This window comes from Lontra canadensis, unplaced genomic scaffold (assembly GCF_010015895.1).
Source record: "Lontra canadensis isolate GAN:19392208 unplaced genomic scaffold, GSC_riverotter_1.0 scaffold25, whole genome shotgun sequence".
Classification (NCBI taxonomy): domain Eukaryota; kingdom Metazoa; phylum Chordata; class Mammalia; order Carnivora; family Mustelidae; genus Lontra; species Lontra canadensis.
The window spans coordinates 3,784,975-3,797,844 of record NW_022631019.1 but is presented as its reverse complement, the minus strand read 5'-3'; the positions used below and the strand labels follow the sequence as shown (position 1 = coordinate 3,797,844).

Below are 12,870 nucleotides of genomic sequence, written 5' to 3'. Positions count from 1 at the left end.
GCCCCCCTGCGCCCGGGCTCAGGACTAGTCCCCCCAACTTGTTCTCGGCTGTTAACTAGTCGCGCTGCCGGAACGATGGGATGGGGTTGCCACAGCAACAGACTGGACGTCACAATCCGGGCATGTGTGCCGCCCCCCCGCCCTGCCGCCGTGCCGCCGGCGCTGCCGCCGCCACCCTCGGCCGGCTGCGGGACTCGGGCTGCGGGGCGCGGTGGGCGGAGCGGCCCGGGCTTTGCGGGAGCGGGGCGAAGGCGGCCGAGAGGAGGGGGGTCGAGACGGGGGGGTGGAGGTTTGGGGGGGGGGGGGGGCAGGCGGCCGCCATCTTCTCGCCGAGGCCGCCTCGCCCGCCGCGCGCGCCCGTCCGGCCGCGCACGGGTTAAGGCTGGCACCGCGCCCGGCGGGAGGGGGGGCGCCCACCTCCCCTCCCCCCCGCGCCGGGCATGCGGGGCCCGCTGGGCACCGAGGAGGAGCTGCCGCGGCTGTTCGCGGACGAGATGGAGAACGAGGACGAGATGTCAGGTGAGCGGGGCGCCGGCTGCGCCCGGGGCCGGGCGGCGGGGGGCTCGGGGCCCGGCGGCGCGCAGGAGGGGCGCCCGGGCCGCGGGGCTGCGCTCCCGCCCTGCTGGCGCCGCGCGGCCAAGGGCGCGGGGCCGGGCGAGCACCGGGGCGCGGCGCGCGGGAGGCCAAGGGCGGGGTGCGGTCGGGGCCCCCGGGCCGCGGCGCCGGCGGAGGAGCGCGGGGGGCTGCGCCGGGCGCCCGGGGCGGGGAGGGGGCGCGGCGCAGCCGCCGGCTCAGCCCCGCGTGCCCTTGAAGGGGGCGGGAATCGCGCTCGGCTCCCGGCGCCGCGCACCCCGCGCTGTGGACACGCGCCGCGCGCCCCTGGCCTCGCGGGGGCAGGCGGGACCCGGCCCCCGCCCGTCTCGGTCCCCGGGGCAAGCTGGGTGGGGCTCGGAGCGGCTCGAGGACCGGCCGCGCTGGGGGGACCCCGCGAGCGCCCTGGCTGGGGCGGTTTCCCTCCGGGCCCGCCAGCGCTCCGGGCCCGGGCGCGCGGGCTCGGACTCCCGCTCCCCTTCCCGGCCGCGGGGCGCTGCGACCGCCGCTCCCAAGCACTTCGCCGGGGCCGCCGGCGCCTCCAGCCCGAGATCGCCCGGGCAGTGGCGCTCCCAGCCCATCCAGCTTTGGCCACGGGCCTGGCGCCCAGGGCCGCCGCCCCGGCCCTCTCCGTCCCTCTCAGAATTCAGCACAAACAGGGCTTGTGCGTCAGGGGTAACCTTGCAGGATGATTCTTTAGTTAACTGCTCACCATTTGTTTGGGACGGTTCTCCTCCCGGCACGGCAGGGCAGGGCCTCACCCCGTCCACCCGCCTCCCTCCCTCCCTCCCTTCTGGGGGACTCTTCTCAGCTTCCCGGCACCAAGTCTCTGGCCCCTTCCGGGCTCCTGAGAGACTTGTGGGAGGTCCGGGGGCCCTGCCGAGCCCAAGACTGTGCTGTCTGGCCGCAGGAGTCCTTGGAGGGAGGCCGGATGGGACATTCTGCAAATTGGCACCCCCATCTCCTGCCTGCGGGTGAGGGGGGGGTAGGGGGAGGACCCCGCAGGACCCCTGGGGCTGCTCTGAGCCTTCCTGGAGACGGGATTCCCACCAGGTGGCCCCGCCCACTGGGGGGCCTCCTCCCCATTCCCCACTCCCCACTTGTTTGCTTGCTTTAACACTGTGGCTAGGACCCCTCCAGAGCCTGGCCTCCCTCCACCCTTCAGACAGCCTGGCCAAGTTTGCCAAGAGCCTGCTCCAGTTAGGGGAGTGGGGGTGAGGTGGTCTCTTATGGGAGGGGTTGCTTGGAAAATAGTTGACTGTTATAACCCTGGGTGCAAGGAATTAGGCCCATTTCCTGGGAGGGAACACAGAGGCCCAGGAGAGGCAGTGAAACCCGAGGCTGTTTTCCACCCAGGAGGCTGGCTCCTCCCTAAGCTGTTCTTTGGCTTCCTCAGTAATTCCCAGTGGTGCCTGGGGCGTGGCCCCTTTGTGGCACTGATGGGGCAGTGGGCAGCGGAACATGCATTAACAGGCTTATTTCTGGGTCTTTACTGAACCCTGATGGGGTCCCCTGTCTGCTTCCCCCACATACTCTGGTTCTTCCTGGCTGTGTTGGGGCTCAGAGCATGGGGATCGTCGATGGGCACCTGTCTCACTCTATTTGGGCCAGAGGGGTTGGGCCTCTGTCAAAGTCACCTGCTCACTACCTGTTTGCCCTGCTTGTGTCCTTTGCTCCAGGGCAAGGTGGGGAAGAGGGGTGAGGTCCCGAGGGCCTCGGGGAGCAACCCCAAAGCCCTGCAGAGAAGCCATCCTGCCCCAGCCCCTTTGGCCTGGGGACCTTCTGCAAGGCTCGATGTCCTGAGCCTTCCCAAGCTCCCAGCTCCCTCTCCTTGTCCCCAGCCCAAGGCTCTGTCCTCTGGCTCTGGTCCACTTCAGAGCATCCTAACTAGACCTTGCTGACCCCCCGCCACTCAGTAGCCAGGGTCACCTTTGTGAGCATGAGTCAGGCCCAGGCTTCCACTGCTTGGACGGTGGATGAACTCCTTTTCTACCTGCATCTACCCCACCCTGCCTTGTTCCTAAACTGTGACCACACTGGCCTCCTTGATGCTTCTGGAACCGCCCCCCAAACTCCAAACTCCATCCCGCCCTTGAGCACTGGCTGTGACCTCTGTCTCACCCACTCTTCTCTCTGCTCATGGCTGCCTCCTTGCTGTCCCGTAGGTCCCAGCCCACACGTCTCCATGGGGCGGCCCTCCTGGAACTCCTGGCCCAAGTGTGCCCGCCCCAGGACCATTTTCCTGCTTTATTTTCTTGGTGGCTCTTCCCATACCCTGGCATATCACCGCCAGCTTGCTTCTCTGTCTCCGGGCTCCCCCTCCAGTGTGACTCCTTTGATCACCCCCTTTGCCTGGCACCCGGCCCTGTGGGCGCTCGAGAGGTGCTTGTGGTTTCCGTGTCTGAAGGCGGGGAGTCCCTAGCTCACCCCGGCCTTTGGACACAGTGACAGCTTCAGCACAGGCCTCGTGTCTCTCCCCGAGTGCCGGCCAGCTGGCCCCCTAGCCCTCCAGCACAGCTGCTCTGCGGCCCTCGGCCTGAGCCCTTGGCTGTCACCCGCTCGGACCTGGGACCAGCTGGTTCCAGAATAGCGCGGTGTGTGGTTGGAGGAGCTGGTGTGTTGAGCGCGCTCAGGCTAATTTTCAAATCTGCAGGAGCTGGGCTCATCACATCTTGCTTTCCATTGTGCCCCCTCCTCCCCTCCCCCTCGGCAGGGTCCTTCTTTCCCACACAGGGCTCTGTGCGGCCAGCGCTCTGAGGCAGGTGGGCGAGCCTGCTTGGAGGAGGAGGCAGGGGTGGGTGCCTGCCTCCCCGGTTCAGGGCCCAGCAGATGCCAAATCCCGCCGGGAGTGCGGGGGGGTGGGGGCGCTGGTCAAAGGGGGCGCTGGCTCAGACGGATCCTGGCTCTGCCGCTTGAGCCCGGGCATGCTTCCCCAGCCCTCTGCCTCAGTGTCCCCACTTGTGGAATGGGGATATGGCACCCGCTACCTCACAGAGGGTTATTGTGAGGACTGGTGAGACAGGGCACATGGAACATTTAGGTCACAGTGCCCCACACATAACAGGTGTGACTGCTGTAATTAGCACCTACCAAGGGGCGCCGTTGACCTGCCTTCCCCAAGGAGATGCTTCTGAGACTTGTGCCCTCTTCTCGTAAGCTGGGGGCCTGGGCTGGAGGAGAGCTGGGTGTGACCCCTGTGCTGGGGCTCAGTGCTCCCCGCCTTTTCCTTCGAGTTCCCAGTCTGGCGGGATTTGGCATCTGAGCCAGAGGGCTGGGTTTCCCAGAGCTGGTGAGCCCAGCCTCTCGCCTGGCTGGGCAGTGTGACCACTCTGGCTCCAGAGTCACCTGACTGGCCCGTGTCCCCCCTGCCCGTAGGACTGGCTCCAGCCATGTGAGCATTTTAGGGTTCCTGCAGCCCAGGGACCAGGAGGAAGTAATAGCCATGATTCCCAGGGTTCACACCTTCTTAGCTAATCCCAACCCCGTGGGGAAATGCGGACTTTGGGGTCCCAGGGAGCCTGTAGGTGATACTGTTTGCTGGGAAGAGGGCGGCAGAGTGACCAGCATGCATTGCCCAGTGCCTTGGGTTATGGGATATTCACATCATTCCAGACCGATCTATCATTTCATCCGTTCCTTGAGTCACCAACCACCCATGAATCCATCCACCCATGTGTCTCTCCTCCCACCAAACATCTCTCCGTCCAGCCATAGGACCAGCAAACCAGCCAACCATCCGACCGACCGTACACCCACCACTCACCAGCCAGCCATCTTGCCCGCTCTCCATCCCTTGTCCATCCATCCGTCCATCCACATCCCCAGCACAGATCTGCCCAGTATCTTCTCCAAACTAGGTACAGAGCACAGTATCTGGTCTCTAACGTCCTGGGGCTTTTGCAGGTAAAACATTTGAGGCCTTCCTCCCTTCTTCTTGGCTCTGTCCTTATTTCTCTCTCCCTGTCTCTTTTTCTCACTCTGCCCCCATGTCTGTCCCTCCGTCTGTCTCTTTCCAAGTCTTCCTTCCCTGAGTGCTCGCCTCTGCTTCTCTCTTTTCGGCTGTCCCTTGCTTTCCCTTTCTTGCCTCTGTCTCTCCCTGACCCTCAGCCGTGTCTCCCCATCCCCTCCCTCCTAGATTTTCTTTCCTCCGGCCCACCTGTGCTCTGGGTTTGCAGGGGGGCCTGTCCTTGCTGGCCCTGGGTCCCTGTCCTCCTCATCCCCACTCCCTGGCCTCAGTCCCTTAGGGCAAAAGCCTCAGAGTGCTCAGAACCGATGCTTTCTTTGATGAGACGCCAATGAGGTGATGTCTGGGTTTTGTTAAATGTCATAAATAAATCACTAACCCTCACTTGGGTGGGAGTGCTCATCCCCTCCATTATCTCGGAGGGCCTGTGGGGTAGGGGTGTTCCAAGGACTGATGGGAACCTTCATCTTGGTGCCCCCCCAGGCTAGCCCTCGAGAGACCTTGGGAACCCCTGGCTCAGCAGTGTGCCAACTGGAGACCCCCCACCCTCTGCCACCCCACCGGGGGCCCTGAGCTCTACCTGCCATCACCCAGCCCTTACTGTGCATCTCATAGCTTCTAATTCTCTATCACCCCATGACACAGGCACTGCTAGGCCCATTTAAGGATGAAGAAGAGGTGGGCTCAACTGGGAAGGGATTGGGGGCAACAGGCCAGGAAGGGGTGGTGGTTTGAGGTCTGCACTCCCTGTCCCTCCCTCCCTCCTGGCCACCAGGCAATCTTGTCCCCTGTTAGGTCGGGGGTTGGAGGTAGAGGACAGAAGAAACCTTCTCCCCAAGGCCCCAGAGAGGATGGCGGGTACTGGGCTGGGTCCCCATTGCTAGCAGATTGGCCTGTCTTTCTGGACCTGGCAGTGGAGCTCTTGCCCCTGCCCTGGGCCTTCAAGCACTCTCAGATCAGAGGACCTAACTTCTCCCTCCGCAATTGCGTGCCGTCCTTTTTCTCTGATCAACTTGCGTCTGCAAAGCTCCCCGAGGGGCTGCGTTCTTTCCCACTGGAGGGGGCAGGAGCTGGGCAGAGTGTGGGGTGGACTAGCCCTCATCCCCTGAGGGGCCCCGTGGGACTTTGCAGACCAACGGCCAACCTGAGTCACCTTGGGGCTCTAGGGTGAGGCCCACGCTCGGCACACGGGCCACGCTGTTCAAGTGCCCGCTGGGTAGATGCGGGGAGGCCTGAATTCTGGGGGGAGGTCGGGTGCCCGCAGAGTGGCAGAGGGGAGGACCACCTGTCCGGGCTCCCCCTGGGCTCTGCCACCTGCTGGCTGTGAAGCTCCGCGGGTAAATCAGGAGGCTTCCGAGCCTGTCTGCTCTTCTACAAACGGGTGATGGTCCCACCTCTCAGGGCTCCCGAGTGGAGTCGATGAATTAATACAAATTACCAACTTCTACCTGCCCCTCCCAGGGCCTCACAGGTGACCCTGTGGGTCCTGGCACTGTGCCAGCGTGCTGCCATGAGAGGGACCCACCCAGTGCACGGGGGCTGCAGCTCTCAGTGGCTCTATGAGGCCAGCCTGGGGGTCCCCCAGAGCAGAGCCAGGGAGAGGGCTGTGGGTGAGCTCAGGAAGAAGCAGCTGAGGTATCTCTCTTTTGCCCCTCCGTCTCCACCCCTCTGTCCCCCTGCCTGTCTCTCTCTCCAAAGCAGCTTCCCCTGCCCCCTCCCCAGGCCTGCTCCCGACCTGGAAGCTCAGGAGGTAGCAGAGATAACAAGGCTAATGGGTCCTAATTATAGCCCAGGTTGGATCGATGGAGCCTCAGGGCCTGGAGGGTCAGGACTGGTGCGGGAGGGCACTGCCGGCTAGGCCGGGGGCTGTGGGGGCTGGGAACTGGTGGGGGGGGGTGGGGTGGCAGGGAGTCCTGGGGTTGCTCTTTCCTGAGACCCTCACCCCAGGGCCAGTGGGATCCCACCTTACCCCTGACTTTGTGCCCTGAGGAGGGGATGTGGGGCTGGGGGCTTGGGGAGCTGCTCTGGGGCCCCGGGCAGGGTTACTTGGGTATGACTCCCCAGGTCTGGTTTTAGAAAGCTCAGAGGCTGTTGCAGAAGAGGCAGGAGGGGGAGATGAGGCCAAGGTGAAGATGGCAGGGGTCGGGGTGTGGACCATGAGGGGTTGGGAGGGAGTGTCACAGAGCTCAGCCCTGGGGGTCCTCCAGGCTGCCAGAATCAGTGCAGGGCCAAGAACGGTCTGTCAGAGATGGGGAGTGGGCAGGGTGTGGGGTCCCTATCCTAGTGTGCCAGCTCTGGAACCTTCCCGGAGGAGGGATTTAATCCAGCAGATGGCCCTGGACCGGGAGGGCTTCTGGGAGTGGAGGAGGAGCTCTGTCCGTGGCTGAGGGCCTGGGGCTTCATCCTCTGAGGCTTGTTGTGGGCGTGGCTTAGGGCTAGAGTGTGGGCACCCCCTCTCCGCCCCCCCCCGCCCCCCCCCGCCCCCCGGGAGATAACCTCCCACAGCCACCTGCTCATCCCCTTGTGAACTGTGCTGGCGGGTTGGTCTGTCAGTGGCCAGGTACCCAGGGGCCTTCCCCGTGTGGGGGGCTGCCCCGCTGGGGGAGCAGGGGACTCGGGGAGGTGGCAGGAGGGATAGGGCCCCCCCGATTGCATCAGCCTGCCTCTTATATAACCAGGGCTGGGCTTTGCCAGGGTGCAGGGGTGCCCCTCTCAGGCAGTCTCCCTGTGCCTCTGGGGGTGGAGGAGGCAGGGGTGGGGGTGGGCAGGGGTGGATGCACAGCTCTGGCCCAACCTCTGGACCCCGCCACTCCAGGATGACTCTGGGGGACCCTGTATTTCAACTGGTCTGAAGAATCCCTCGCTGCCCTTCCCGTGCCAGGGCTTAGAGGGGCAGGACAGGACTGGGTCAGCTCGGCCTGCATCTGCTCAAGACGTGGCCCACATTATACTCAGCTTTGGGCCGGCCGCCCCCGCCCCGCCCTGCACCAGCCAGGACGGCTGAGTTCGCCACCTCGGCAGCGGCTCCCAGTCTTGCCACGAGTCTCTCTCCACACCTGTGTTTGTCCAGCAGGATGGGGAGGGGACTGGGACCCCACGGACTCCTGGGGGGCTTGTACAACAGCCCCCACCCCTGGAGGGAGGCCTCGGGGCAGAGGGCTGCCCAGATGGTGGTGCGCCTGGTGGGGACGTGGTACAGGTGGCAACCAGCCCTGTAGGGCCTTGCGGCGGGAGGGAGGACTGCCACTTGGCCAGCTGTCACCAGCTGTCACCAGCGCCCTCTAGCTGCACCCACAGTGTGGTGATGGGAGCCACAGGACCCTGGGGACTCTACGGGACAGGGACCCCAGGAGGGGCGTGAGGGGGACCTTTGTGGAAGACAGGAGGCCTGATGTTGGTGTGTCCTGGGTGTGCACATGCGTGTCTGAGCACCTGCGTGTGCCTGTCTGCACTGTGCGGTTGTCCGGCTGACACGGTCATCAACTGCTGTGAGTTGTGGCGGGTTTCCTAGGCTGGTCGGGGCTAGCTCTCTTTCCTTGAACTTGGCTCAGCAGGGACACGCTGCCCCTTTCCCGATGAAAGTCTCCTGGGTCACGGGGTGGCAGACGAGCTCAGGCTGAGATTCCCTGTTGGGTGTCCCCCCAACACCCTTGGGGGTGGAACTCTGGTTGGCTCTTCTCTTTGTCCCTTCCCCCCTCCTTTTGTGAACTCGGGAGGTCTGGTGGCTTCCTTCTGGATATATCTCTACTCTGGGGAGTTTGTTTCTTGCTGCTGTTTGCCTCCAAGAGAACCCTCCCCACTCTCCCCACTCTCCCCTTCTTCCTGCTCTAACACGGTCCCCTGCGACCCCGGGAACTCAGGGCTCACTGCCCTTTCTCACCTCTGATTTCCTGGGTGGGAGCGAGGCCCCAGGGCCACACGTCAAGCCTTCTCCTTGCTGGGGGGGAGGGTGGCGGTGGCATGAAGCTTGAAGCCAGCTGCTTCTTCCAAGACAATCCTACTGCACACTCACGCTGGTCCCGTTCCCCTCTTGGCCTTTCAAATTCACGAAGGAGGGAGGGGAGCTCGGGACTCGTGGCCGCTTTTGGAAACCCACATGTGGCAGATGTGGCTTCTCTCCGTGGAATTTCACATCTTCCCGGGTGCCCAGGCGGAAAGGGTTTGGCGTGCTGCGTGTGTGACTGGGGTGTGCTGTGCCGTGTGGGCGTGTGTGCAGGTTCAGGCAGGAGAGGAGATGGGGGTCTTTGATCCCCAATGAGGGGGAGCCTGGCCTCCTCCTCATTGGTCTCCCTCCAAACCCCGTGTGGCTCCAGGTGGTCCTGGGTGATGTGACCCGTGCGTCCCCCTCCGCCGGCATTCATGGGCCATCTCCTGGCCACACTGCCGGCCTCTGGAGGGCAGAAATAGGCCCCGACCCCTCCCCGGGGCCAGCCGGAGGTGGCTTGGTGATTCCGGGGGCTGCTTCCCCGCTGGGGAGCCAGGTGAGGGGAGGAGAGGCCCCGAGAAGTGGGGACCTGGGACACAGCCCGCCTGAGCTGGGACTCCGCTCACTGGGTCTGGGCTGGTGGCTCTGAGGGGTTGTGGGGAGGCCAGGGTGTGCAGGGAAGGGGTGGGGTGTAGGTGGCAGGGGGAGGCCTGTGGGGCTGGCTGTCCCACTGGGGGCCTCCCTGAGGGGAGCGGCAGAGTCATCCCCGCCCCCACTTCCGCCTCCTCCAGAGGAAGAAGATGGTGGCCTTGGAGGCTTTGACGACTACTTCCCTGAGGAGCCCGTAGGCCTTCCCAAGAAGAAGAAATCCAAGAAGCTCAAGGAGAACCGGTCCAAAGGGAAGCGGAAGAAGAAAGAGGTGCGTGGGGGGCCCTGCTGGGGTCAGGCCAGCGGCGGGGGGGAGGGGTGGTCAGGCCCCAAGGTGTCTTGGCTGCTCTGCCCAGGGAGTGTCCTGAGAGCCTGGTTCGAGCGCGAGATGGGCGCGTACAGACCCTGGGGGGCAAGATCGGAAAAGCCCCGTCCTCCTGAGTGGGACATTCCAGGGTCCTTTGTCTTTGTGCCGCAGAGCATAGATGGCTTGGGCCAGGCAGGACCCTGCGATGCTGGCACAGACCTCCTGGCTGAGGTTTTTCCATGTTGTGTCCCCCCGCCCCCCCCCCACAAGACCTGAGGCTCTGTGGACCTTGTGGGCGGACATGGAGTCTGGGATGCCGGGGCCCCGTGCTGTGCCCTGTGCGAGGACAGGAGCTCCCTGCACAGCCCGCCTCCCAGCTCCTCCTCACCATTTCCTTTCTGGCAGCAGCTTTCACGGACACTGGTCCTGGACTGGACGCCAGGCCAGTTCAGGCCTTGTCGGCCCAGTTCCCAAATGCAGATGGAGGACCACCAAGGGTGCCCCAGACTGGGCTGAATTTTCCCTTTCCTTCCTGGGCACACAGTGCAGCAGGAACATCCCCTCCCCACCCTGCCCTGGCCAGGCAGGAGGCTGGAGGTGGGCAGTGTCTGTACAGTGGTGAGGTTGGGGCTGGGAAGGACAGTGGTGTCCAGAGCCTGAGGGGGCTGGAGCTGGCCTCCCCCTACCCAGGGCTGGGCTCACTCAGGTCTCACCCCTCCCTTCTTCCCCAGGACCTACCTGACGATGCGTGTGTTTGGGGCCCTCTCTGTGTCTCGCTCTGCTGTTTTGGCCAGGGGCTTGGCCTCAGCCTCTTGGTCCCTCACTCTCTCCCCTCCACCTCTCCACCTCTCCGTTTCTCCCCCCACCCCAGCCCCATTTCCAGCCGCATTTCCAGCCCCACCCACTCCCCTCCCCTCACTTGCTCACCCTCTCTCCTGCCTTCTGCTTCTCAGTAAGGGTGGAAGGCCAGGCGGATGGGAGGCAGGCCGATGACCGGATGCTGCCTGGCAGGCCCCCAAGGTGACCTTTAGGTCATTGCTGCCCCCTCCCCTGTACTCCTGAGAGCCTGGCTCGGCCAGCTGTCCTAGCCTAGAGGGTCTGGAGCCGGCTGTGGCTGGAGAGCAGCATCTTGACCCCCTGCCCCCCACCCATCCGCCCGCCTGCCTGCGTCCACAGGATATGGGGTGGGGGATTTCACCCTGTGCTCCCCATCATCTCCAACCAGGTGGCCCCAAGATAAGGCGGTGGGTGGAGGAAGAAGAGGGGCCCCACAGGTTTTTTTTTGGCAGGGTGGGGGGAGTGGGGGGTGGGGCGTGGGGACAGGCAGTGAGTCGTGGATCGTGATTTACATAAAACAACCGGGCTGCGGCCAGAACCTGAGCATATGTAGATGAAGCTCCTTGTCAGGCCCAGCGCAGGAGGGAGAAATGACTTCAACCTGTGCTGCAGCGGTTACCATAGCAACCAATTATTCAGTGCGAAATTATAACTGTTTATAACACTCGTGAATGGGAAGGCTCATATTTCATTCTTTCTTTTTCCCTCTCAATCTTGAAGGACCCCAAATTGAGAATGACCAACTCTCTGAATCCTCCCTTTGGAGTGTAAATGCCTCCTTTATCGGGAGGGAGATGCCTGTGCGCTGGCTGCAGAGGGAAGGGAGAGGGAGATGGGAGGCCTGGATAAAAGGCATCCGCAGAGCTGGAGAGGAGGAAGGGCGGGTGGGGGCGGTCCACTTGGGGTCCCCAGGGCCTGCATTGGTGGCATGCGGTGGCCTCAGTGGGCCATGGTCGGGGCAGGGTGCCCTCCCGCTTACCACCAGCTCCGCACAGGCAGCCTGGGCGTGGTGTTTGACGAAGCAGATGGATTCTGCTGGGGCCTCGGGGTCTACGAAGGCTCTTCTACCACGAGGTGTCTCCCCTGCAGTCACGCCTGGGGTGGCCACAGCCCAAATGACAGTATGAAGGTCAAAGCCCCGACGGGTTCACAGCCTGTGTTGTGGCTTAGGGCTGAGGTTGGTTCCACGCTTCACCAAGGCGGTGTCTGTGTCTCCTCCCCTGAACATGGCTTGGCCCCAAACCCCTTCTGTAAGTTCCAAGATACTGAGCTGCCTGGTCTACCCCTAGTTCTCAGTCATTCTTTCCTTCTCGCCACCGGCCGGTGCTACATCCCTCCAGGTCCTGCTCCTGGGCCACTCCTCTTCACGTTTGTAGAACTACTTGCTGTCCTTCCCCTCGCCCCTTGCTCTGCAAGGAAAGATTTTGGGGGGAGAATAAAGGAGGCCCGGGTCTTGTAGGGTCCAAACAGCTGGATGCAGAGGTTTGCTGTGGGTGTAGGCTTACGATTCCAGGGGGAAACCAGTTTCCGAAGACCTGTCCTGCACGCCCACCCCACCCTGAGCAATCAGGAAGGCTTGGATGAGATCGGGGTGCAGGTGGGGGTGGGCCCGGGCAGGGTGAACTTCATTTGGTGGAGGGGGAAGAAGGCACTGCTGGAGAGGGTCAAAGTGGTGAGTTGGGAGAAGTGGGGAATCAGAGCTTTCTTTCTGACAAGGCTTTCCCTGGTGCAGGCAGCCAGTGGAGGGAGAAGTCTCCCTGTCCCTAAAATGAGGGGCTACAACCACTGCCATCACCCATGGGGCCATTGGGGCACCGGTGAGTGGTGGATGTGCCCTTCGATAGCTCTCACTCATTCTTCGGGGAGGATCTTGGCGCCCCTGCTCTGCCACTTATCCCTGGAATGGATGCTGGGCCAGCCCTCTGGCAGGCTCAGCTTGGGGCCTTTCTCCAGGCCTGGCATCCAGGCTACACACACAGACAGTGTGCTGGAGGTGCCCTCCCCTCCCTCCCTTCCCTCCCTCCCTCCAGCTCTCTCTGGGCCCTGTGGGTGGAGCTGTGCCCGCTGCTCCTCACCTCTCCTGGGCTTGGGTCATGTCAATGCCTACTTCCCATCAGATGCCCAGGTCGGTCCTCCCTCCATTGTTGCCACAACGGCCTCTTTGGTCAGCCTCGGGCTGCCCAGCTGCAGCGTAGTGTCACCCAGCTGCGGGGACGGGCTCTGCAGTTGGCTTAGCCAGGTCCTGACTTGCAGACTCCAGAAGGGTGAGGCTGGGCTTGTCCCGAAGTCTGTCATCTGGCCTGTGTCTTTGTCTTCCAGGCACAGTTTGGGTCATGGGTGCTTGGGTCTCTCCCATTTCAGAATGTGTGCAGCCTCCTCTCACCCCATCTCCTTTGTGCTTCTTGCCACCCTTGGTCGAATCCCCATTTCACAGATGAGGACGCTGAGGTCAGGCCCTAGGGACTTGCCTGGCTCCAGGCTAGCAAGGGATAGAGGTCCTAGGCCATTCTGTGTCCTGCAGACTCCCTGGGGAGCCCCAGGACCCACAGCTGGGCCACTCGAGTCTCAGCCGAGTGGCAATCAGGCATGGGTTGTCCT

General features: G+C 63.5%; 1 protein-coding gene across 1 annotated transcript in view; it reads left to right on the top strand.

Annotated features, from left to right (window-relative positions):
* The first annotated feature begins 321 nt into the window (after positions 1-321).
* The window catches only part of CHD5 (chromodomain helicase DNA binding protein 5), a 56,142-nt gene continuing 43,593 nt past the window's right edge, over positions 322-12,870 (top strand). The window contains 2 exon segments of the mRNA XM_032863257.1: positions 322-519; positions 9,272-9,399. Coding sequence (XP_032719148.1) covers positions 441-519; positions 9,272-9,399 — 207 coding nt within the window. The 5' untranslated portion in view covers positions 322-440.